This window comes from Lepidothrix coronata, unplaced genomic scaffold, assembly GCF_001604755.1.
Source record: "Lepidothrix coronata isolate B3197 unplaced genomic scaffold, Lepidothrix_coronata-1.0 Scaffold1, whole genome shotgun sequence".
Lineage (NCBI taxonomy): Eukaryota > Metazoa > Chordata > Aves > Passeriformes > Pipridae > Lepidothrix > Lepidothrix coronata.
In genome coordinates, this window is record NW_016690181.1 from 1,075,398 (window position 1) to 1,098,708 (window position 23,311).

General features: G+C 37.2%; 1 protein-coding gene across 1 annotated transcript in view; it reads right to left on the reverse strand.

Moving 5' to 3' along the window:
• Positions 1–23,311, reverse strand: part of STARD9 (StAR related lipid transfer domain containing 9) — a 101,679-nt gene that overhangs the window by 35,065 nt on the left and 43,303 nt on the right. The window contains exons 7-19 of the mRNA XM_017808635.1: positions 22,765–22,877; positions 16,696–16,765; positions 13,490–13,562; positions 12,514–12,581; positions 11,842–11,939; positions 11,425–11,625; positions 10,932–11,029; positions 8,367–8,444; positions 7,507–7,581; positions 6,609–6,788; positions 2,789–2,840; positions 1,777–1,914; positions 860–942 (exon numbers count right to left, since the gene is read on the reverse strand). Coding sequence (XP_017664124.1) covers positions 860–942; positions 1,777–1,914; positions 2,789–2,840; positions 6,609–6,788; positions 7,507–7,581; positions 8,367–8,444; positions 10,932–11,029; positions 11,425–11,625; positions 11,842–11,939; positions 12,514–12,581; positions 13,490–13,562; positions 16,696–16,765; positions 22,765–22,877 — 1,327 coding nt within the window. The remainder of the gene's footprint in view (positions 1–859; positions 943–1,776; positions 1,915–2,788; positions 2,841–6,608; positions 6,789–7,506; positions 7,582–8,366; positions 8,445–10,931; positions 11,030–11,424; positions 11,626–11,841; positions 11,940–12,513; positions 12,582–13,489; positions 13,563–16,695; positions 16,766–22,764; positions 22,878–23,311) is intronic.

The window sequence follows — 23,311 nt, forward strand, 5'->3', positions numbered from 1 at the left end:
AAATTGCTAAGTATTTGTTACTGAGTACATCTCTTTTTGCAGCTCTATTTTAATGTACTGCATGTTTCATTAATCAAGAAATTAAGAAGGAATACAAAAAAAGTTAAGCCCCTTATCTCAACTACAGAAGTGAGTACAAAAGGACAGTTGAGTGGAAAGTATAAAAGGTTACTACATGAAAATCCATTCTAAAAGGTGGATTCTTACCAATATCAGTTGATAATATGGTTAACCCCTAAACTAGAAAATTTATATTCCTTAAGTTTGGTTTCATAGTTACATCTGCTAGTAATTTTAAGAATTATCTCATTTTTTAAATATTATTGAACTAGCTAATGAAATAATATCTTACAGTAGTTAGTTCCTGAGCTTAACATACCAAGAAATATTTTATCTATTTCTGATGTATGTAAAAGTTAAGTGCTTCCAAAATCAGTAATACTTAAGTACGTAATCCCATAAATCTTCATTTCTTCTAGTATACCTCGTTCAAGACAGTGAAACGACAGAGAAAGAAGATGATTCAGAAAATTATCAGATGTGGAAAGATTCTTAACTGGTCTTTTCACTGTGGTATTTTGCCTTTTTGTTTCAATCCTACTGTAGTCATGACTAGAAATAGGAAACACTAAATTACTCAAGGGATCTGCATCATCTTTTGCTAAGCACATCTGAAAGAAGTGCTAGTGTCCTCCCACAAAAGGTTTCGTGTCATTACAGACCATTAGATGGAGGAAATGAAGGAAGTGGATATGATTACAAGAAGAAATATTATCTTTATCAGGCTGACTTTTAAGAAGAAAAAACCCAGGAAAATAAATGAAAAATTAGGCGAGAAAAATACAGTTTTAGAACTTACCGATCTTCTTTGTCTTAAGATAGCAGCTTCTGCTGGGTGATTGAATCTAAACTTATGAGACTTGCCAAGGACAACAAGAGCTCCTGTGAAAAAAAAAATAAATTAGACATTTACAGAGAGAATTCATCAAACTACGACAGAATAGTTTGTTAAAAAAATGAATTCTGACCGACAGCTTTCTCATCATCACAGAACAGAGAACTCTTTTAAAATTTGCCACTATGGAATGGCAGAATTATCATTCTGTAATAACTGCATCCAAGCAAACTAATCTTGTAGATCTCTGCAAACCAAAGATAACTGTAAATTCCCTGTTCACATTAAAGGACAGCATGACTTCATACCAAAAACTTAACCAACCCACTGCTGAAGACTTGTTTTTACACTATCTTCTTAAGAATCTAGATAACTGCAAGTTCACAGAAGCTGAATTGTTATTTTAAACAACCTAAAAAATACGGCAGCCTGATCCATTTAACCTGAATTCATTCATCATCGCCTATGACTTAGTGCCTTGTAGCCTCTACCTAAATACACTGTGAAAAAGCTGAAGGTCATTTCAACCATGTTATATAATTGCCAAAAAACCCCTTCAGTGGTCAGCTGGCTTAGAGCCAGTATCCACTACTTTACACTATAGTGCCTCTGAATACAGGTGTTCCCTTTTCAGAAGGCTACAGACCACTATTGCCAAAAGGAGTCAGAATATTGTCACCAATGTCTTAATTTTATTTCTGTGGGGCTGTTAATTTATTTGTTCCAATCTGGAAGCTCTAGCCATGGATCAAACCTGGGCAGCAGTAGCTGACTGAGAGATAACTTTTTTAGATCTGCTCAAATTCCATAAATCCTTGTCTGTGAAATCCAGTGGTAAGTTAATTATAACATAGCATTCACAGAAAAAACCCAAATCTTACCTTGTGACAGACGACATGATCCAGTGACTTCACATCCATTCACAGAGCAGTGTGCGCCTGGAACTGGTCGCAGGGTCACGATCCCACAGTTGTTGTCTATCATACAATGATTCCTTTCAATCCACTGTCCCTGCAAAACTACAGTGTATAGATTTATCTCACCTGTTGAAGAGGTTATTTTCCTCAGGATAGAGTACCACACACTGTTTGACACTATGCACACTTCACAGAGAACTACATCATGTGCAGAACAAGGAGATTAAATTGCCATCTTTGACTGCTAGTCAGGTACTTGGTCACAGAAAAAACTTATTATCAAAACTCATTATTGAAAATAGTGAGATTGTTTCTTTATTTCTGGTTCTGGAAAACTATACATCACTTTCTAATTTGTGAGCTGATGTGCAAATTTTTCTATTGTGCTGAATTTTCTTAATGCCATTATGGAATTTATTGTTTATATTTTACTGATCTACTGGCAGAAAATAAACAAACTTAACCAAGCTTAGCAGAACCTAACCAAAGCTGAGATTTTACAAGGTTTCCAATTTCAGTATAAAGTTTTAGTTCTCTATCATATTATCTAGCTCTTGAAATTGACTGCTAAAATTAAAAATAGAAATTAGGATTTTATACCTAAAACATTCTGTCCAAGTAGAGTTGAAAAGCATTTTCAATGTCTCATGATCACTTGTGCCACTAGTTTAGGACAGAATATACGAGGATTTGGATGTTAAATGAAGATATTTTTAAACTCTAGTGTAGTATTTCACAAGTGGGAAGAAAATTCTGAAGACATCTCAATCAGGTGAAGACCACTGACTTTTCAGACTCTTAAACAAAAAATAATCAACATATTTTAGCCAACTTAAATAATTAGTCTCTTCTACTTACGTTCTTCTACAAAGAAAGCTGACAAACAAACATTACCTAGCTATTACACATGACAAATGTAAACCTCTTGGTTTGACCTGACTGTATCATAAAATAATTTGTAATATCATTCTCTTACCAATGTCTTGATCTTGGTCTGAATCACTTCTTCCAATTTTGGTTGTTCCTTCCTAAAACAAGAAAAGAACTAATTTAAAAGTTGGTTGAGGAAAGTGGATTATATATACTAATTAAAAAAAGCTTTGGAACAATATCTTAGCAAACACCTGAAGTAAATTGCCTCTCAATGACTGCATTGTTTGAAGCAAACACTATGTAATTGGTAATACTTCGGTCTGCTGTCCCCCCTAGTGTTGTAATTACTTCTCATCATGCAGCTATGTCGGCTTCTATGACTCCAGTAGATGAAGTAACCCCTAATAGATGACTTTTGGACTGTGCTTGAGACAAATATTTTAAATATGAACACGCATAGTGATGCTTTGAACTTTTATAGTGAGACTTATTGTTTGTAGAAAAGCAAGTATGCTTTTAATAAATATCCATGCAGAAAGAAAGAAGTTGCAAAATGATTATTTGCTTAACTAGGCTTTTCAGATACAAAAGTCATAGAATTCCTAATTTGTAAGGGTACTTTGTCATAGTTTATGAATTCTTCAATCTAACTACTAAGGAAGAACTTTTTTCTGAAAATTAAATTACATCTATGAAAAGTCTTCTTAGTGCTTATGGTATATGGACAAGTTCTCAAACTTGAAGATTCAATAACTTCAATGAAATGAACAAAAGTCTACAGAATACAGTATTTCTATGGTACACTGCAAATACCAGTAATTTAAACAATACCATGAGGAAAAAAAAAACCTACCAAAAGAAGCCAATCAATTTACCATCTGTCTATTACCTTCTGTTATCAGTTCTACACTTTTTCTTAGGAAATCAAAACAAAATAATTTCCGAATTCTGAAGAGAGACTATACTTGGTTGTGGTAAAGTGATTAGTAAACGCACTCTAAAATTACTTTAGTGGCAACTCTTTGGGTCATATTAAAATTAAGTATGGACAATAAACTATGTGATTTTTGTATTCATATTAGAATAAATTGAATATGCTCTCTTCTCCGAGCATATTGTAACCTAGATTTAAAGATGAAGCAAGAAGCAGTAATCAGAAGGCTGAATGCTGGGAAAACAGAAGCTGTTTAAGATGACGCAGTTATGGGTAATTATGGATAAATCACAGTGGATTTCTGCGCTGGAGGGAAAGGGAATGGTTATCATTCAGCTCCTCACAGTGCTCAGCTATCTGAACCAACTAACAGACTCCTCTGGCACAAGCCCTGCTGAGACTTCCCTTGCTGGAAAGGCTGAAAGCTGGATTGTGCCCAGTGCCCCTGCTTTGGAGTAGTTACCAAGATGCATGTCAGTTTAATGTTCAGTGGACTCAACTGCAAAATGTCCACCTGGGTTGGCCACAACTTCCAGAAAACTTATGATCCGTATCATAAGTTTATCATAAGCCTTTGACTCACCTCACTCAATCAAGTGAGTTAGCAACGTGTATTTTACACAAAGAGAAGTAAACCGACTTCTAAAAGATCTCTTTATCAATTATCTTCTTCACTAAGCAAGGAAATAGTTATTGTAATTCCAAAAGAAACTTTTTCCAACTTGCTGAAATAACTCTCTGGTAATATAATTTAATTTAAAAAAGTGTATTACAGCAGTACTGGCTCATGAAATTCATAATAGTATCTCGGTTGGAGTGATTCTGGGTGAATTTAAAACCAACCATAAATTGCAGGTGAGAGCAAGGGTACAGATACAATACAAGGAAACTAACCCAACTTGAGAAAACAAAACAAAAATAGCCATAAACCAGGCCCATGTTGATTTCATTTTTTTAAATGCTATTACTGAGCTAATAATTTCAATATTTATACTCTTTTGTGATTAAATAGTGAGTATTCTACCTGAAAAAGTGAAAGACGTTTCAGATGAAATGACAGCACAACCTGACCTTAACATGTCATCGTACATCTTTACATTTGTTGAAGTGCTTTTATATTGTTATCCTCTTCTGGCTGTATCTCATGACTAAGGGTAGAATTACCAAGGTATATATTGCAGAATCATAAAGACTGAGATTGCTTTCCTCCTTCACTTTTGGGAGTACTACAACTTTCAAAACAGTTTATGAAGTACATCTTTTACTAAAACAATGTAAAGAAAAAAGGTCAATTTATTTATAGGAAAACATACATCTTCTATTAATGAAAGCCAGAAAATTAAGCGTAGGCACAGCATTGATTAGTGCAATTAATATTATGGAATATCAAGAGACTAAAAGAGTAACACAATATTTATTCTACATGATCTGAAACCTGCTGCCATGACCTCTCTCTAGAAGTACAATGTAAAGTGCTATTATATGTTTAAGCCCTGTTATGAAAGGAACTGCTAACGTTTTACCTTCTTGCTGTTCAGATGAAGGTAACAGACACCAGAGACTAAAAGATGTAAAGCACAAAGAAAAGAAAAGGCAGCATCTAGGAGCAAAGAAAGAAGGGACAAAGATGTTAGTGTGACAGAGACATGAATGACTTCAGAAGGTGACCCTTCAAACCAGGTTACTCTGTTAAAATGAATATATTTATATTACTTTAGTTGTTGTCAAAATTAGTATGGGAAAACATTTGCTGTTTCCAAAATGGCACATAACATTAAAACATTTAAGTAGTAGCAATTGCTTCTAATAAACATTTAATGTTAATGTAGGGTTGAGTAGTTGAAGTTGCATGTTGATCAGCACTGGATATCATTACTTGGTCCCTAATTATTACCTGGTACAATTTCTTTGTGCTGGAATGAGAAAAATTAGTCGAGTTTCTCTTCCAACATGGTAAAAGAATAGTATGATTTCTGTTTGAAATATCTGTTGTAATTTTTAAGAGGAATAAAAAAATCCTCTGTCCTAAACTATATCAATCACCACAAAATCTAGTTTGGATAAAGATTTTTTATTAGTAGACAGATACATGATTTTCAAACATGTTTTACACGTTTTGGCAAAGAGTGCACCTCTGTAGAGGTGCCCATCCATCATTCCTTTCACATTAAACGGCACAAATATTTCAGTAATTTCCATTCATTTAAATAACATAAAAAAGTTAAACTCCAGTTTAGTACTGACTTAAATAAAAAAAACCAACCCTAAAACTATTTGACCTAACCATGCACATCATATGCCACAATGTGCAGTAATATGGACACAATTGTTATGAAAGTTTCTTGGTGAAAACCTTGCCTTAAATGAACAGCTACAAAGCAAAATAGTATCTATGAGGCCAGGATTTCTACCTGATCTTCAAAAATAGCTACTCAAGTAGGATCACAAGTAATTACCCTTCATGCTACACACCTGGAATCTACTTAGCAGACCTGGTAGGCCTAAAAGCAATATGTTGAAGTCACTGGCAAAGTGAGCTTGTGTTTTTTAAAGCTTACTTTTATCTATACACATAAAGACTATTCCAGTCTTAAGTATACAAATATTTCATAAAATGTGGACCAGTATGTCTGGTATACTTTAAGCACCATCCTTTATGTTTACACATACATGCTTTGTGGACAAACTGCTAATGCCTAATTTGAGTATTTTGCTTTGCTTGTGATACATTATCAAATTTTTTGCACATGCATTCATAAGAGGTCAACTTATATTCGTATATGAATATAGGGTCAGCTCATAAATGAATTCTTTTCCTTCTCCATTTCCATGTATTTTCTGCTTTTTTCCCCCATTATATGTCTTGTGATCTGAGACCTTCACTTTTTGATAGCTGTTGTTGTAATGCCATCCTAACCACTCTCCATTTCCAAAGAAAGCAAATGTTTTCAAATTAAAGAGTAAAATAAGACGAGTGACAATATCTCACCCTGAGATGATACAGCACCACTCCTGTGCTGAGGATATCATCATCCATGGCCATTAGATGAGGTAGACTAGAATCTATTGTTACTCCAGCTTTTTCTTTGTTGATGTCCACACTGTATTCTTCCATGATGGCTTTCCTGTCTGTCCACTTACTTGTCCAGTCTTTGGTCAATTGCTCAATCTTAAAGAATAGGAAAGGAAACTGTTTCACTTACTAACAGAATAATTTTTCTCATTCATAAATTTCTTTAGAAAGATCAGCATTTTTTCCAGTTACTGGATGCAACATTCTTTCACCAGTTGCAATTAGAAATAAACCAGGTGTATTTCTAATTGCAGCACATTTCTGTGGCAACAAAAAAACTGGGAAAAAAACTGTACTACCACCAAGCGAAGCCAGTTTAATCTGCTGGAGTCTCATTCCCATAATGTCAGACAGAGGCATGATCATGCTAACAAGTTATTTTGCCTGGTTTTGAGCAAAACTTACACTTAAGGTCTCCCAAACCTTTCCTGGTCACAAGTGGTCACAAATTTAGTAATTTTAGTGAGTGCACAATAATTTAATTTGAATAAATTGGAGGAGTTTAATCTTAGAAGGGACAGACTCTGTATAATTAATTACTGTGGTGTATTGAGACAGCTTTCGAACAAGAAGTAGATTGTGCAGACTTAGTGATACACAATGCACTAAGTCCCATTAAGGACACAAGACTTTCATTAGAAACTGGTAGAGTGCACTTAACATGGATTAGGATGTCAGTTTCCTGATTTTTCAGAGCAAAAAGGAAAGGATTAAGCCAATAACATTTTCACTGCGGTTTCAGAACTACAGCAGTGTTATTCTCCTGGCCTAGTGAAACAGTAGATAATTAAAGCATCAAGTAAATCATACAAACCTTCATTTCATTCTGAAGGACCAGTTCAGTCAGATTTCCATCCCTGTCATCACTCCAAGAGGGACTGGAATTTCTCTATATAAACAACAGCCACCAAGATCTACATGTTAGTTATTCACAACTGGCAGGCATATTAGTTCACTCTCCAGCATTCCAAAGTGATGAACTCAGGAGAAGGAAAGACAAAATACACATGCTCCCTTCTAGCACCTAGCCTACATTTCTAGCTATTGCATGCAATTTTTTGGGTAAAGAACTGGTAAAAAAGCCATAACAGAGAGATACTTCTGTGCAAATAAATCGTGGAGTGTAGTTCCTGTCTCTCCCAACAAAACAATCTCTCCATGGCTTGGAAAAACAAGACACTATTATTATTCAAAAGGAGAAAAACACCAGGGATGTAATCTGTATTGTGAGGGCTCACAGATGTTCACAAGTTCTTTTGTGGGACAGAGTAGAGTAGAAGCTCCAAGATACTTTTGAGGTCACTAGTTCACAAGTCTGACAGGAAAATTACATCAATATTTTGTACTGTTTTGGTGTTTCCATATCCTTAAAAATAAAATGCTTCTATTTCATGGTATTTGTGGACAGGAAAACCATTCAACTCCATGAAAGACAAAGAAATCCTTTCGAATGCTGTTTATACTTCAGGTTCATCAATATAATGATAATGACAGAAAACGGAGAAATTACAGAAATGCAGTTAACTTTATAATAATTGTAAAATCACCCAGACAACAGTTTAATTTCCCTCCAGTTACAATAAACATGGAAACATACACAGATCAGATTAAAGTAAGCAACTGTAGCTACCTGAAGTAACATAAAAGCTCCAGTGGGGGCGCATTGCTACATACCAGTTCAAAGCTCAGCAGCATAGTTTTCAACCTGTCAATCTCCTCTCTCAGTTCTCTGATCAGTTTCACATTTGCATCCTGAAACATTGAGACACAGACCATTCAAAAAAATTCTTAAAAAAATTCTAGCTAAAGAAGTCAATGCAGAGATATTCAAACAGCCAGGAGGAGAGGAGAACAGGCACTCTCACAGCAATACTCCTTGCTTCACTCGCCAGGCCCCTTGGATGTACTGCCTTGGGGCAGGTGGTTCCCAGCTTCAATAGGTTCTCTTTTCCCATAAACTTTGCTCCATCTCTCTTCTGAACACAGACCTACCACAGCATTTGTTCCCATCATGACTAGCTGGATACGTCGCTACTTTTAAGGATCTACCTTCAAAATTGTTACAGTAAGTCAGAAAAATGCTGTTATTTAATGCTGATATATAAAATCAGACTAATGGGGACTATAATAATGGCCAGTCTTCGCGAGCGAAGATTTGGGAAAGGTCATTAACCCTTCGAGCCTGCGCAGTGGATTTTTTAGGTGAGACACAGCGTGCGCTGAACTGAGCCCACCCTTTAATCCTGAGGTTCATCTGCCGGGGCCGAGCAAGCTTGGACAGTGGCAGTGAGGTCCCCAGGATGTAGGTTTGTTTAGAGTGACCTTCTCTTAGATGGATTGCCTTACAAGGCTGACGAGCTCCATCTGCCCGGGGGGCTGGGAATCGAACCCGGGTCGCAGCGGTGAGAGTCCTGCACCCTAACCACTAGACCACCAGATGCCAAGAAGAATGGGGACTACGACAGGATGTCACCAAGCATGGTATTAAAAGCTCTTGCAGCTGATACACAAAGAATTTCCTGCCTGCTTGTGTGGAGGCATTTATCTCACTCTCAGAGTAAGCACCTCTGCACTGGCACTTTCTCGAAACCAGCTTTTTAGACAGTTCAGGGAAACTCTTCGGTAAAGAATCAATTTTTTCTGGGCTGCCAGTGACACTTTGGCTCACGTCAATTTGTAAGACTGAAGAGCTGAAGAGAGTGATGGGAACCAGAGCTGGGAGGCTTGTATGTTTCAAGAGGCTTACCAGGGAGTGTTTCCTTGCCTTTAGCCTGTCACAGAGTTGAGAACTGCTGCTGACAAAATTAAGCACACTATTTCTGCCACTAGTGATGTCAGAAGGCACTGGTAATACAGATGCAAATTAAATTTGGGAAACCTTGGATTAGAAGGGTTTAATTCTGCCCATATTTAACAGATTATTGTTAGGAAAGCAAATAAGTGAAGCACATCTCTAAGATTCTATGCTTTTATCTACAGAAAAAAATCTTGATACACTCAGGCCAAAGCACAAAACAATACTACTAAAGCTGTAAAGTCAATGACAAAAAGATTAAGAAATGCTGGAATCGGGACATTTTTGAAACCTAAACTCAACAGATATGCCTTAGGTGGATATACTCTGATTCAGTCCTTAAGTTACTTGATCCCATGTAAAGGCAGCCTCATGCAGAAGGCCAGGTGAAGCACACTCAGTTAGAGAGCAGCAATTCAAGAGTTTTATATTTCTAGCATATGTGATCGTAGATCTTGATTACTATGTGTTATTTGAATTTTGCTACAAAGACAGACAGAATTATGCATTTCCCCATGGATTACTTTTAATGCTGGTTCTTATCACTACAAATGTCTAAAACCTCCACAACTACTAATCAACCTGTTTTAATATCATGTCTTTGATTGGGAGAGTTTAAGTTTTCACATTTAATAAATGTGTACCGGGGTAAGGGTGGAAAATGAGAAAAAAGCACACATTGAAGGTTTGCTTTAAGCATCTGGACTAGCATTGAACAAGAATAGTATAGCAGGGGCAGCAACAGAATATAGCCCTCGAATGCAGCATCTGACTCTCCCCTCAATAGTCTCCCATCTTTTAACTTGTGCAGCCTGTGAAAGACCTCTGTACAACTGAACAGATGGATCTGCCATACAGTCAGAGTTCATTCCTGGAACAGGCCTGTTTTGTGCAATGAATGAAGCTGGGGTCCTGTGGTCACTATCGTTCCCATGTATTTAAAGACTTAATTATTTTTGTGTACTAAAAAGAAGACAAATGGAGACTACACAGGCTACGTTAGGCCTGGTATACTAACTTTTGAATTCTTGATGGCAGCCTTAACAGTGTTCATTTAACTTGCCAAAGGAAGGGTTTGCAAGGGTTATGCACTTACAGTAACAGGTTAAATGGTAACAAATAGTCATAACAGATCTGTAGCTCTTCCAATATTTATGATAAAGGCACAGATTAAACATACATGTCATACTAATTCAAAGAGAAAGATGATTGAAACTCAATGGACAGAGATGAAGAATGTAAAATAGGTGTGAAATTCTAAATGGTTTAAACTGCAGGGAATCAAAGAAATTATTTCTGTAATATCCAGGCTCTTATTTAGCTGTCATTAACATGGAAAAAAAAGAAGCAAGAATTTTATTCACAGAGTAGATATTCTGAATAAACCTTAAACAACACATGTAACAAAATGGGACAAAAATGAAAAGCAGAACTCAAGGCCTCACCTCATTCACTCTGGGCTTGTTAATAATATTTTTGGCATTTGAAGCATATCTCAAAGTACTCATGGTCTCATTGTAGCTGGAGCTGGCAGGGGAGATAGCTACAGACAGAAGACAATCAGAAAAGAAACACAATTTTAAAAAGTAATCAGTTTAACCCATCATTTTTCAAAAAAGTATATTTTTTGTTTAGTCTTGCTTCTTTAAAAACAAATCAGAAAATATTCTTAGGGTTATTTCATTAAAATCACAGAGAATGTCTTCTAAAGGTTGTATTTATAACTGAATGAACACTTAAAATCAAAGCTATGACCTTGGAAACTCTTAACTTCATGCACAACCAGCTGCCTTTTCATTTCCTGGAGTATTCTACGAAGTATTTATGAAAATGTTTACAAGGACATTCTAAGTGGTATAGCTGTCTTCTCACTGCAGTAGAGATGTATATTAAAGATGCAAGGTAGTGATGTTAACAATTAACAGAAACCAAACTCACTGGCAATCATAATGGTTTTGGAGTTGCCCCCCAGACTATCCTTCAGAAGCCAGGTGAGGATGGAGTCACGGTATGGGATGTAAGCCGGCCGCCTGGTCCCACTGACGCCGCCTGTGGAAGGACTGTCTGCAGGACTGCTCTCCCCTTCGCTTGCTATGGTGTTAATGCTCTGGCAGCTGCTGAACATCTGTGAATTTTGTGCTGAAGGAGAAATACCACAGAACTCAGGAAAGGGGTTATTTTTTTTCCTGTCATGGCTATTTAATTTTCTTAGATGTCATGACAGTTTTTGAAGACATCACAGCTGCTCTGTGCAGCTTTTTAATGTAAATGCAAATAACATTAAGACACAACACATGGTAAATGAGTCATGTGCTTTTATCACTACCCTTCAATATAAAGAACTGACGGGCTTACCTAAAGTGGATATGACAATTCCAAGTGTCACTAATGACTTGTTAATATTGGCACCTTCGGTAATTCTATCTTTACAGTAACTGGGATCAGCTCTTTCACTGTAGCATATAAGCATGAAAAAGACAATGCAAAATAAACAAAAATGATTAATTATGAATGTACAGTCGATATGAAAAAATCATGTATTTTCTAGAAATAAAAGAAAATATAAATTTTGAGCTTTGCAATTAAAAAATTAAATTTTTTGAATACTTCATATTGCCCTCTATTTCAAAAAGTCCAAACAACCATGAGCAAAAGCTATTGGTGCAAGATTCTGTTAAAGACACACCAAAAACATAAACTCAAGTCTGAACTGGGCAACCCAATCATAGTGCTTCTGACTGTACACAAAAAAACCCATACATTTCACAACTCTGCAAGGGTAAACTGGCTCAGTACAAAAGTCCCCTCAATTCTACTTTCTCTGTTCATACATGCATGGCAATTCACATTCTTGAGGGAAAAAAAAGTTCTGTTCTAAAACTCTTCAGCATGACTTCCATTTTTCTGTTCTCTGTCACATCTAGTACAACCACATGTTCCTCACTGAAATGCATTGCTAAGATTAGAGACTTAGGAACTTTTGGGACACGAATAAAATTACCTCTTTGCTCCTTAATATGTTATTACCTGCCTGCAAGGTCCACTAAGTTGATCTTGCTTGAAATTTCAGAGGGTAGATTGTTCTCCAGTATAGCCTGGAGAGAAAAACACAAATAAGGAAGATTATTCCTCTTAATTAATGAATGAAAATAAAATTGATGTGCTCTTTCATTTGAAACTGAGTTGTACATATGACTGTCTCACTGCCTTTCTTTGTGACCTTGAACCTCTGACTGTGTTCAAACCATTAACTCAACAGCTTTCTCACTGGACAGAGAAACTACCCTCTTATGCCAATTTCCTCTTGAAAAAAAAACTTTACTGCCTAGTGACTGTGAAAGGCTTTCTTGTAGATCTTGTGGAGTTATTTTCCATTAATGTATTCCAAAGGTCTTTTGTGAAACTACAGAAAAATATCCCAAAATGTTCTGTGATTACAGGATGTTAGAAGTGTGAGATAGAAAAGGTCTATTGGATCACTAAACGAGTTCCCTGCCAGGAAAGGATATAACTCCTCCAGAGAAAGGCTGCATTGTCTCTGAGAGAGTACTGGATGCCAAATGCTAAAATACAAGGACATCTAAAAAGCTGGACAGATACAAAATTTTGGTGTTAAACTAATGCTATACTTCAATTAAGCATCTTAAACAAGCGTGACAAAACATAACTTCAAACATGTTCACATGCAATTTCCACAGCGTTCTAGAAGGGGTATTGCATTTCAAAGAGCTGATTAAAACTGAAAACATTTCTTTTTTAAGTGAGTCTTTGGCATCACTTCTGACTATAAGCTTGCACAAAGGAACAGAATACTTCAGTAAACACTCAGCACATCAGGCTGTGTAGGAAGCGTAACACATCTGCAGCGTGATCCAAAGGAAATAAGTAACAGCTTCCACTGAGATTAATACAAACAGCACAAAACAATGACAAGTAAACAATTCACAACACAGTGAACAATGCTTTTGAGTGTGAAAAGGAAGCTGAATTATTTTTAGCTAACCTGAGTGTAGTGGATGGTGAAGATAGCATGGGATCTGCTGCTGGCACTGTGAATATGTGTAGCTGCTGTGATTCTAGAAAGAAGAACAAACCATTCAATTACAAATGGTTACTTCCCAGTATTCAGGGAAATAAAAAACCAACAAATACAGCAGATAAGTGAAGATGAAGGAATGCGAAACTCAGAGAACATGGTAGGCTGCATTCTTGGATCTGATCACAGAGCATTTGGCAGAGAACCTGGAAGGGCAGAAACCGAGGATTGATTAGAGCTGTTTCTGTCCACCAGCAGCACTCTGAAGAAATACCTTAAAGCAGCTTTACAGCACAGGTGTAAGGTGTTGCATAAGCATAGAACGCAGCAGAGAAGTACAGCCAGCAACAGCATCAAACAGTTCACCCCAACATCACTGAATGTACCAGCCCAGCACATTTTCTCCATATTGTCCCCATTTTTATTCCTTGGCATTTCCTAAGGGTCCAAAAAGCTTCATACCCCACACCTGGGGCTCTTTTATGTCAAAGGGCTGATACAGTTCTTTTACACTGTTAGAGGAGTCCAGTGAGATTAACCAGTCTACCCATGTGAGTACTAAATGAATACTGTAATTCACTGTGTGGTACTTGCTTGATTTTATGACATGGACAGATCGGTCACACAGCTCTAGTGCTCTGACCTACTGCACTCTGGCAAGTGGGTACCAGGCACAGGAGCAGGAGAAGCAGCACCGTCCCACTGTCTCTGTAATGTAAACTTTTGGAAATTCTACTTTCTTTATTGTTGTTTTAATTAGATAAACCCAAAGAAAGCAGGATTTTGCTAGGGCAGAAGCCAGGTCACAGATGTTTTTCTTTTGTCGCTCTTGTAGCTTGCCTTGAGTATCAGCTACACATACAGCCTTTAGCATCACTTTTCCAAGTCTACCCTCAACAACAGTAGGTAAGTTTAGCAGTATAGAAAATGACTGTGGTACCATGCTTTTTTTACGAGCCCAGCTGTCAGAGTACTGCAGAGAGCAGTTGCACTAGAGAGCAGAAAGCTGCAGTTGTGCATACACTGTTGAGCATCCAGAGCATGCGGGTAAAGCCAGGACTCTCCTCCCTGTTGTTCTCTGCTTCCTACACCTCCTCCATAGCCACATGAGTAGGTTTTGCCAAAAGCTACAGGCAGCCTAGTGCATCACGGTTGTAAGTAAGCCTAAGCTGAGGTAGCAGGAGAACATAAACTAGTCTCCAGATGTTGGAGGAGGAAGACAATTAGGTAAAGGGCAGATGACAGAAAACACCTCTACAGTGGGTAGAGAATATAAGTACCAAAGTTTATAAAGCAAAAGAGAAAAAGAAAGTGCCTCAGGATTCGGAGGAGAAAGTATTAGTTCTCACCTCCAACAATATGCAAGATAATTGGAGGGCTAGTTCACATCTCAACTACACACAACCCATTTGAACATTTTATGGGAAAATGTATGTGTTAGTTTTTCATATATTCTATTATGGCATGGTGTGTGTTGTACATTTTAATATTATTAACTGTTCTGATAGTATTATCTAGATTCACTGGTTGTTTACAGTGCCAGGACTGTACTTTTGGAAATTTGCATTTGCTGCATTATAAAAATTTTAATCTTAAACATTTGAAACTGAGTCTTGTAAAGTGTCAACAGAAAAAAAAATAACACTGAGAATAACAACAAAAATAATGATTGCACGTCAAAAACCATATTTATTTATTTTACAATGGGCAAGCATGCCCAAAGCAGGGTTGGAGATGACCTGATAAAACCAACAGGTAGAAAAAATGCCTTCAGTAAACTCTGATTGCTATTAGTACAGAGGATATCCTCTGTCCCATGAAATGCACTACCCATGTGCATTTCCCTCTTATCTTTCCTGTATAGTCAGATCTGGAGCCATCACGCCCCATCTGCTCCTCTCCTGCCTCCTGCCATATGGGGCAATTGCAACCTGTTCAGCACTTTCTTTATCCCTAAGATCCTGCTGAGGTTCATTTGGCGTAATTTCCCAGACTGCAGATGTTTTAAATGAGTTTGATTGTATTTATGATGAGCTAATAAATACACTGCAGAATATTTAATAAAAATAAAGACTATAGGAAAGCAAGAGTCTTTTGTATATTCCAAATAAGTTTTGGAAGAAATACTCAGAAAAAGAAGTTGTTGCTTTGTTTCATGCAAATGACATAGTCGGAAACTTCAGCATCACAAAAACTTACATACAAAATATTGCACCTCTGGCTTTCTTTTTTCTTTACATCTTCAATTTCCTTAGCTATGAGACTACTGTAGGATTACACTAGTAGACAGACTGGAATTTTGTTGTTCTGAAATAGTCTATTCTTACCATAGAACTGCGTCTACTAATTGCTACAAGCAGAAGCAGCAAAACTTAATCCTGATGTATATTCTATGTTTTTTGTGATAATGCAGCTTAGTTTCTATTTACTTCCCAGCATCACTGTTATTCTAAAATCTTGACTATTTTATGATAAGACTTAATATCAGTTTTAGAACTGTGATTTGCATTTGGAGGATCCTTTCAAATATGACTTTTTCCATTGCTGTAATGGCACTTGTAAAAATAGTCAAGGCTTCTTGTTGAGAAGATAAAGAACTGTCTTGACTAAAGAAAGCCAAAATCATTGACTTCACCAGTGTGCCAAATCCCGCAGTTCTCTCATAGCAAACACACATGATTTTGGGCTAAGAACTTTTAAAAATATTAATAGAAATGAAACCAAATAATTATAAACCAAATACTTCCGGAAAATAAATAAATATACACTATATTTTCAGCAGTTTTAGAGGACTAAATTAAACTAACAAGAGAGTTGAAAGCTATGCAGTCTAAAGTGTCATGAGCAACTGAAGGGGAAAAACAGATGTCTGTTTACAGTAAAATGTTTTCTTGGCTTGCATCTTTTATCACGGACAGATGGTTGAATTTTGTGGGTAAGTCAGTAAGGGATCAGTTTTGAAGAAACAACTTCATGAGTGCTTATAGCTCTTGCTGTGGATAATATGAGGATGCATAACATCTTATGTGTATGTTCTATGCAGGATCAGCAAATCTGACATCCTGTCATGATGAAGCATTGGCAACATGGTCAGTAAAATAAACATCAATGAAATTAACACATGGTAGAAGAAGTGTTAAATACAGATGGAGCTGTTTTGTTACATAAAATACCTTTTAGCTATTCCTTCTTCTAGAAGTTTTACAACTTGCTTGTAGTCTGTAACTAAATGATGAGTCAATCCTGCCAAAGATTCAAGAAGAGTTAAATATATAGCTTTCTCAGGAAGTTTCAGTCAGTTAATCCAACAATTTACTCAACATCAGAAGCATAAGGATGTTCTGCTGAGACGACAGTCTATTCTAGAAGTAGTCTCTTAACTAGAGTAACTTTTATTTTAGAAAATAAAGTTTAAAATTTGTTTGTTTTGTTTTTGGGTTTTTCTATTTGATTTTATTTATAAGGGGGGAAAATCCGTCAAACAAATGAAAGAAATACTGCATTCAGAGCCTGCTGTGTTAGAGGGGTGGTCGTGACTAAGCAGGCCCCAGTGGAGGGCAGTGTGCTGCTGTGCTGTACCAGCCCTGCCAGCTCCTTGCGAAATGCAAATTCCAGCAGACATACAAACTTATCCTCAACAGGTTTGTGTTTCCCATAAATCCAGTTTAATATGCCTCATTTCCATTTTATGGTGATGATTATTTATCATTTGTACTGCAGTGACTCCTTAAAAAACACCTGAGCTAAGAAGCAAGTCTTCATCATACAATACCCAGTAAAATACTCCTGTGCAAAATGTTTTATCTCACAGCTGGAATCCAGGGTAACTTTCTCCCCCCACCGCAGATTTAGGTTTGGCCAGTTTTACTACAGACCACAAAAGTGTGGGTGAAGACAAAGTACTGAAAAAATTTGATTTATTCAGATCAAATAATTTATCTACTGCTAGAATGCAAGTCAAGATTAATGAAAAATTCAACAGGACTGAAATAAGTACTTCTGACATTGTTAGAGTCTATTCTCACGGGATAACAGCTTGCATAACTTCAAATGAAGACAAAATCTAAGTCAAAGATGGGAATTTACTTTAGTCCTTTAACAACTGATACACATAAAAAAAAAGATTTTTGGATCACCCATACTTTAAGACACCCCCTCACTGCAGCGTGCATGCATGCACACTTGCACACACACAAAGTATAGAATGATTTTCAAACAAAAGTATTTCTTCTGCTCTCTAGTGTCCCTTTACAATACATTAATTCCAGAAGTCATCACATTTTCCATTTGAGAAAGAGGCCCATTATTTTTCCAGCAGCACTGGGATCTTCAGAGCTCAGAATATGGAAACTATCTACATTGTTTTCCCGGATCCTTTTTCAGGGTCTTATTTAACTACATAAAAACTCAGCTATAAAAAATAGAGGAAGAAATTCTTACCTGCCTACATTTCCATAAACACTGGAATAGTGAATCTAGTACAGAGTTCAAAGCATTTAGTTTTTTGATAAGACTAATGAAATATTGTAAATGTTGCTTGAAAAGAAATGACAAAGTGTTTTGTTGGTTGTTAGAAAAAGAAAGGTCATTTTCAAATCCCATAGAAAGATCAAAAGCGCTTGTTCGTCTAGAAATCTGCCTTGGAGTAAGAAAGGATCTCCCCCAGAAATCTGTCTCAGAGTAATAAAATAGATTGCATCATTTCCTGATTTAAGAGAGGCTGATTCCTTAACAGTGCAACCATCTGTGAGAGAGAAGTTTGAAATGATTCCAATCCAAAGCACTGAAACACTTTCAGCATTTTAAAGGCTACAATCTCTCAGCTTTTACATGTAAAACGATGGGCTGGAAACTATTCAAAATACTTAGTGTTCAGAGCTGGGACTTCCTTAGTGGACTTGCAAATGAAAATTGCATTTCCCAGAGCATCTAAGCACCCTTAAAGGGGTTAAGTTTTCTGATTTTAGTCTCTCTCTGTTCTTCATCCACTGCTAACTGTACTCTGCATATCACTGACACCGAACACACAACTGAAACTAATGGTACACTGGGGAGCTCCTGATCAAAGTCAGTACACCTTAAAATTGCTGATTGCTTGCAAGAAGTATGATGCAAATACAGATGCTAGTCCTTATCTTGTTTGATCTATGAAAAATAATGGAAAATTTCTGAGCCTTGTTGATGTTCACCATTTTTATTTCTCCCATACAGCAAATTGCCTGGGAGAGAAACACAAAACAAGCTGCCCTTCTAATAAACTTGCTGATCATTTTGATCTCAGCCACCTAGCTATTGGAAAAAATATTCTTGATGAATATAATACTCTGTCTCCTGCACAGAGACACTACATATAAAATTGCCAAAGACTACTTCAACACGTACAAGGTCATTACAGAGCTCAGCAATTGTTAATCAAAGCAATATACTACTGCAGTTGAGAAGCACACTTTGCACCAGTGCTGTGAACCTCTTCATTTTCTTAAATATGATCATATTAAAATCTAGCTGACTGTACTCTTCACCTGCACTCAAAAGACCTTTGGACTTTGTCACTGCTGCTTGTTTTCGATGTGAGCTATTGAATGCAGTTCCAAAATGAGCTATCACACCTTCTTTATTAGTCACTCTCCCCAACAGACACCAGAGCTGTCTAAAGTAAAGCAAACTGTCACAATTCTTAATTGCATAAACCGTACATAGGCAAATTTATTCATTAATATATATTTATATACACATCTAAAAAAAACCCAACTATGTCATTTGTTGCCCTAAGCCACTGACTCACAGAGCCTGAAATCACTTCTGTTCACATGGTCTCACAACAGCATCTAATTACATCCCATGATGCCTGCAGTAGAGAAATTACTTCATTTTTCATGCATGTGTTCAGTTTTTTGAAAAATGTGAATCACGCCATTAAAATTTTTCTTACTAGCATTAACACAATGGTTTTTGCAGGTTGTCATAACATACAGAGGGAGAGAATCTTGTAAAATAAATTATTAAAACTGAACTTAGAACTGTGACCAAAAGTGGTAAATATTACTGAGGTTAATCCTTTGCCAATATCTTTTCCTCTCAGTTTACAAAACCTAAGCAACTGGGAAGTTTCACAGCATATTTCAGAACTCTAGCATAAAACTGTTCCACTCAAAGTCTTCAGCTGTGTCTAAGTATAAAATCTTTTTTCAAAGGCGGTAAATTTAAAAAAAAAAAACAAACCAAGCCAACAAACCACAACAACAACCAAAATACCCCACAACAAAAAAAGTCACTACAGAATTGAAAAAGAAGTGACAGAATGGGCCTGGAAGCTTCCAGAAGAATACGGACAAAGGACAAGCCAGCCCATTGGCAGAAGCTATAACTCTATTTTCTTTTAAAACAGGGAAGCACCATTATATGCAGCCAAGGAATCAGTGGAGATATAAGGCCTGAGAAAAGAGATGGAAATTACCAAGGAAGGAAGCATTTTAAAGACCTTTTCTTGTGTGGTGAATGAGCAGCTGCTAAAAGAAAATAATTAGTATCTGTATTCCACCAACAATGAAGTTCTACGATAAGCAGGTAGAAAGAATCTTGGAAAGACCTCAGTAAAGGCCAAATGTCTATGAATCTGCTTTTCAAAGAATGATAAGTTTGCCATACTAATGAGACCATCAATTCAGCTATTTTCCAACTCTCCTTAAACAGGATGCTGATGTGCTGGGAAAGCACAGCTGAAATAACCAGAATGCAAGATAGGCCCTTGTGTATAAGACTATGCAAGTTCAACACTTTCCAAGCACTGATTTCAAATTTTGAGAAGAGGAATTGGTAACAACCACTGGTTGTTAGATGTACCGTGACCAATACAACAGATGTCCAGGGAATCAGAGATGGGAATTATAGGCTCTATTCAATCACACAGTCAAGTCACCTTATCTGTTGTCACATTTTGCCTTAATCTCTAAAGTGAGGATAACAATCCGATGTGTAATGCCGTAAAGAAAAGGAGAGGGAGAAAAGTGAACCAGGGAGAACAAAAGAAATTCACAAAACAAACTGACACAAGAATTCTATTTAAAATCCAGAAAAAAACAGTATTTGATCTGATGTGACAGGACCCACAAAATTCTGTGTGATATGCATTTTGTGTACTAAATGCATACCCCCAAGGTGTTACTACCCACTTAGTGGCCAGCCAAGCAGTTGCAGAGTCAGTGATACCACATGCAACTTTGGAATTCTGACCACTAAATAAGGCAAACTGAAAAGGAAATGTATGCATTTACTTCCTAAAAAACCTCACTAATTTATGAAACTTGCATCAGTTTGGAAAAGGCTCTTCCTTCTGGTCTCCAGTGTAAAGCTACAGTTTATGATTTTGCACTGGTGCACTGATTTTGACATGTGCCTTTGGTCAGTTTTTGGTCAGACACACAATGTAGCAGGCAAACTTTACACCAGGAGCCAATCAATTTACAAAGTACCAAAGGCCTAATTGCAAGTGAAAGCTCTGTGAGACCCTGAGATGAAGGCAACAATCAAAACTGAAAATGAACTGGAAGTAGAAAAATGAGAGAGAAGAACTAAAGTAAGAAAGACAACTGAAATGGGAAAAAACACGTTTTCATTTTTCATCTGTTCTCTGTCACGTGATTTGAAAGCTACGATTCACTAAAAACCACGAACTGTCTAAGGGGCTGCTGTTACAAGCACGAAGGGGTAAAATGTGGGGAGAAACTTTGTGTCGACAAAGCTCAACTGGAACTGAAGCTGAACAGTACTGTGGGGACAATAAAAGCAGTTTTTTTAAATACCTTAACAGCCATGAAGGCAGAGAGGTCCTGCAGGAAGACCTTAACAAATCAAAGGGCTGGGCAGTCATCAAAGGTTTAATAAAGATAAGGGCCAGATTCTGCATCTGGGATGGGGCAACTCTGGATGAATGTATAGGCTGGGGAACGAGAGGCTGGAGAGCAGCACCACAGAAAGCGACCCTGGGGGTCCTGGTCAATGGCAAGTTGAATATGAGTCAGCAGTGCCCTGGCAGCCAGGAGGGACAACCCTGTCCTGGGGGGCATCAGGCAAAGCATCGCCAGCCGGTCGAGGGAGGGGATTGTCCTGCTCTGCTCTGCACTGGGGCGGCCTCACCTTAAGTCTTGTGTGCAGTTTTGGGCACCACAATGTAAGAAAGATACAAAGCTGTTAGAAAGCATCCAAAGGAGGGCTGCGAGAGTGGTGAAGGGCCTTGAGGGGAAGCCATAAAAGGAGTGGCTGAGGTCACTTGGTCTGTTCAGCCTGGAGAAGAGGAAGTTGAGGGGACACCTCATTGCAGTGTACAACTTCCTCATGGTGGGGAAGCAGAGGGACAGGCACTGATCTGTTCTCTCTGGTGACCAGTGACAGGATCCAGGACAAAATGCCATGAAGTTGTGTTCGGGGAGGTTTAGGTTGGATATTCAGAAAGGGTGCGTCACCCAGAGGGTGGTCAGGCACAAGAACAAGCTCCCCTGAGAAGTGGTCACTGCACCAAGCCTGACAGAATTCAAGAAGTATTTGGAAATGCTCTCAGGCATATGGTGAGATTTTTGTGGCTGTCCTGTGCAGGGCTGGGAGTTGGACTTTGAAGACCCTCGTGGGTCCCTTCCAACTCAGGATGTTCTATGACTCTATAATTCTATGATTCTATGAAATAAAAAGCCATGATGGTTTTAATCATATAATGCACCTACACTACCCATCCTGAGTTTTATCAGTTTAATGAAGAAAAATGAAGCTTTTGGGGTTCTTGCTTGGATAATACGGATTTTAATCATGGCCTGCCCTGCAACATCCAACAGTTGAATTTATCTATATTTTCTTTTTTTAAATGTACATTCTGCTGCCAGAGACCAAAACAGTTATGGAGGGACCTTAGACCGGTTTGGAGAATGCATTTAGAACTGATGTTGGTGAATTTCTTGATAAAGTTAACATTTTTTCAGAAGAAAATAAAGCAAAATACCATGGCTTGCATATGATCTATACTTGGAAAAGCAACCAAAAGGGTACAGGACATACAGCCAGTAGGATAACAGAGGCAAAGCTTTCAGTGTATTATACATGATCATATTAACATGAAAAAACTCTCAAGGAAAGTAACTCTTGAAGAGTAGAAAAAATTAGAAACATGCCAGGAATATATGCAAAGATATTTAAAGACCCGATATACATTTACTTGCAATTTTGATGATGCTAATTGTGAAGCCCACTCTCACCTTGTACATATGGTCCTGTTTCTGGGTGTTCTCGAACTCGAAGTGTATAAGGTTTCTTTCGATCTGACTGTTTTAACAGATCTCGGACACGCTCATTATAGATTTCAAGAAAACTGAATAGGAAAAAAAAAAGCTAAATGCACTCAAAATGAAAACAAAAGGATAAATTGTATATTTAGACAATGTTACTAACTGAATCTTACATACATGTTTTACACTAGCGGGTTCAAAGCCCCAGATTTCCAAACATATGGCTCATTAAGTCCATGGAAATGATAAATAAGAACGGAATGTAGGATTATGGCTCAAATTTAGGAGTTAAACAAACAGGAAGTAATTTTTCACTACACTCCTATTTCAGCTGCCTATACAAAAGCGAACATACAGCATCCAAAAACTATACTGAAATGGAAACCTAAACCCAGTACTTTCTCATCCTTCCTCTGTGTTCTTCCCCTTGCTCCAAAATTACTATCATCTAAGAAAACAGAAACAAAATAAACTAGTTTTTACTTAGTTTGATCACAGGAATATGTTGTTGAAAGCT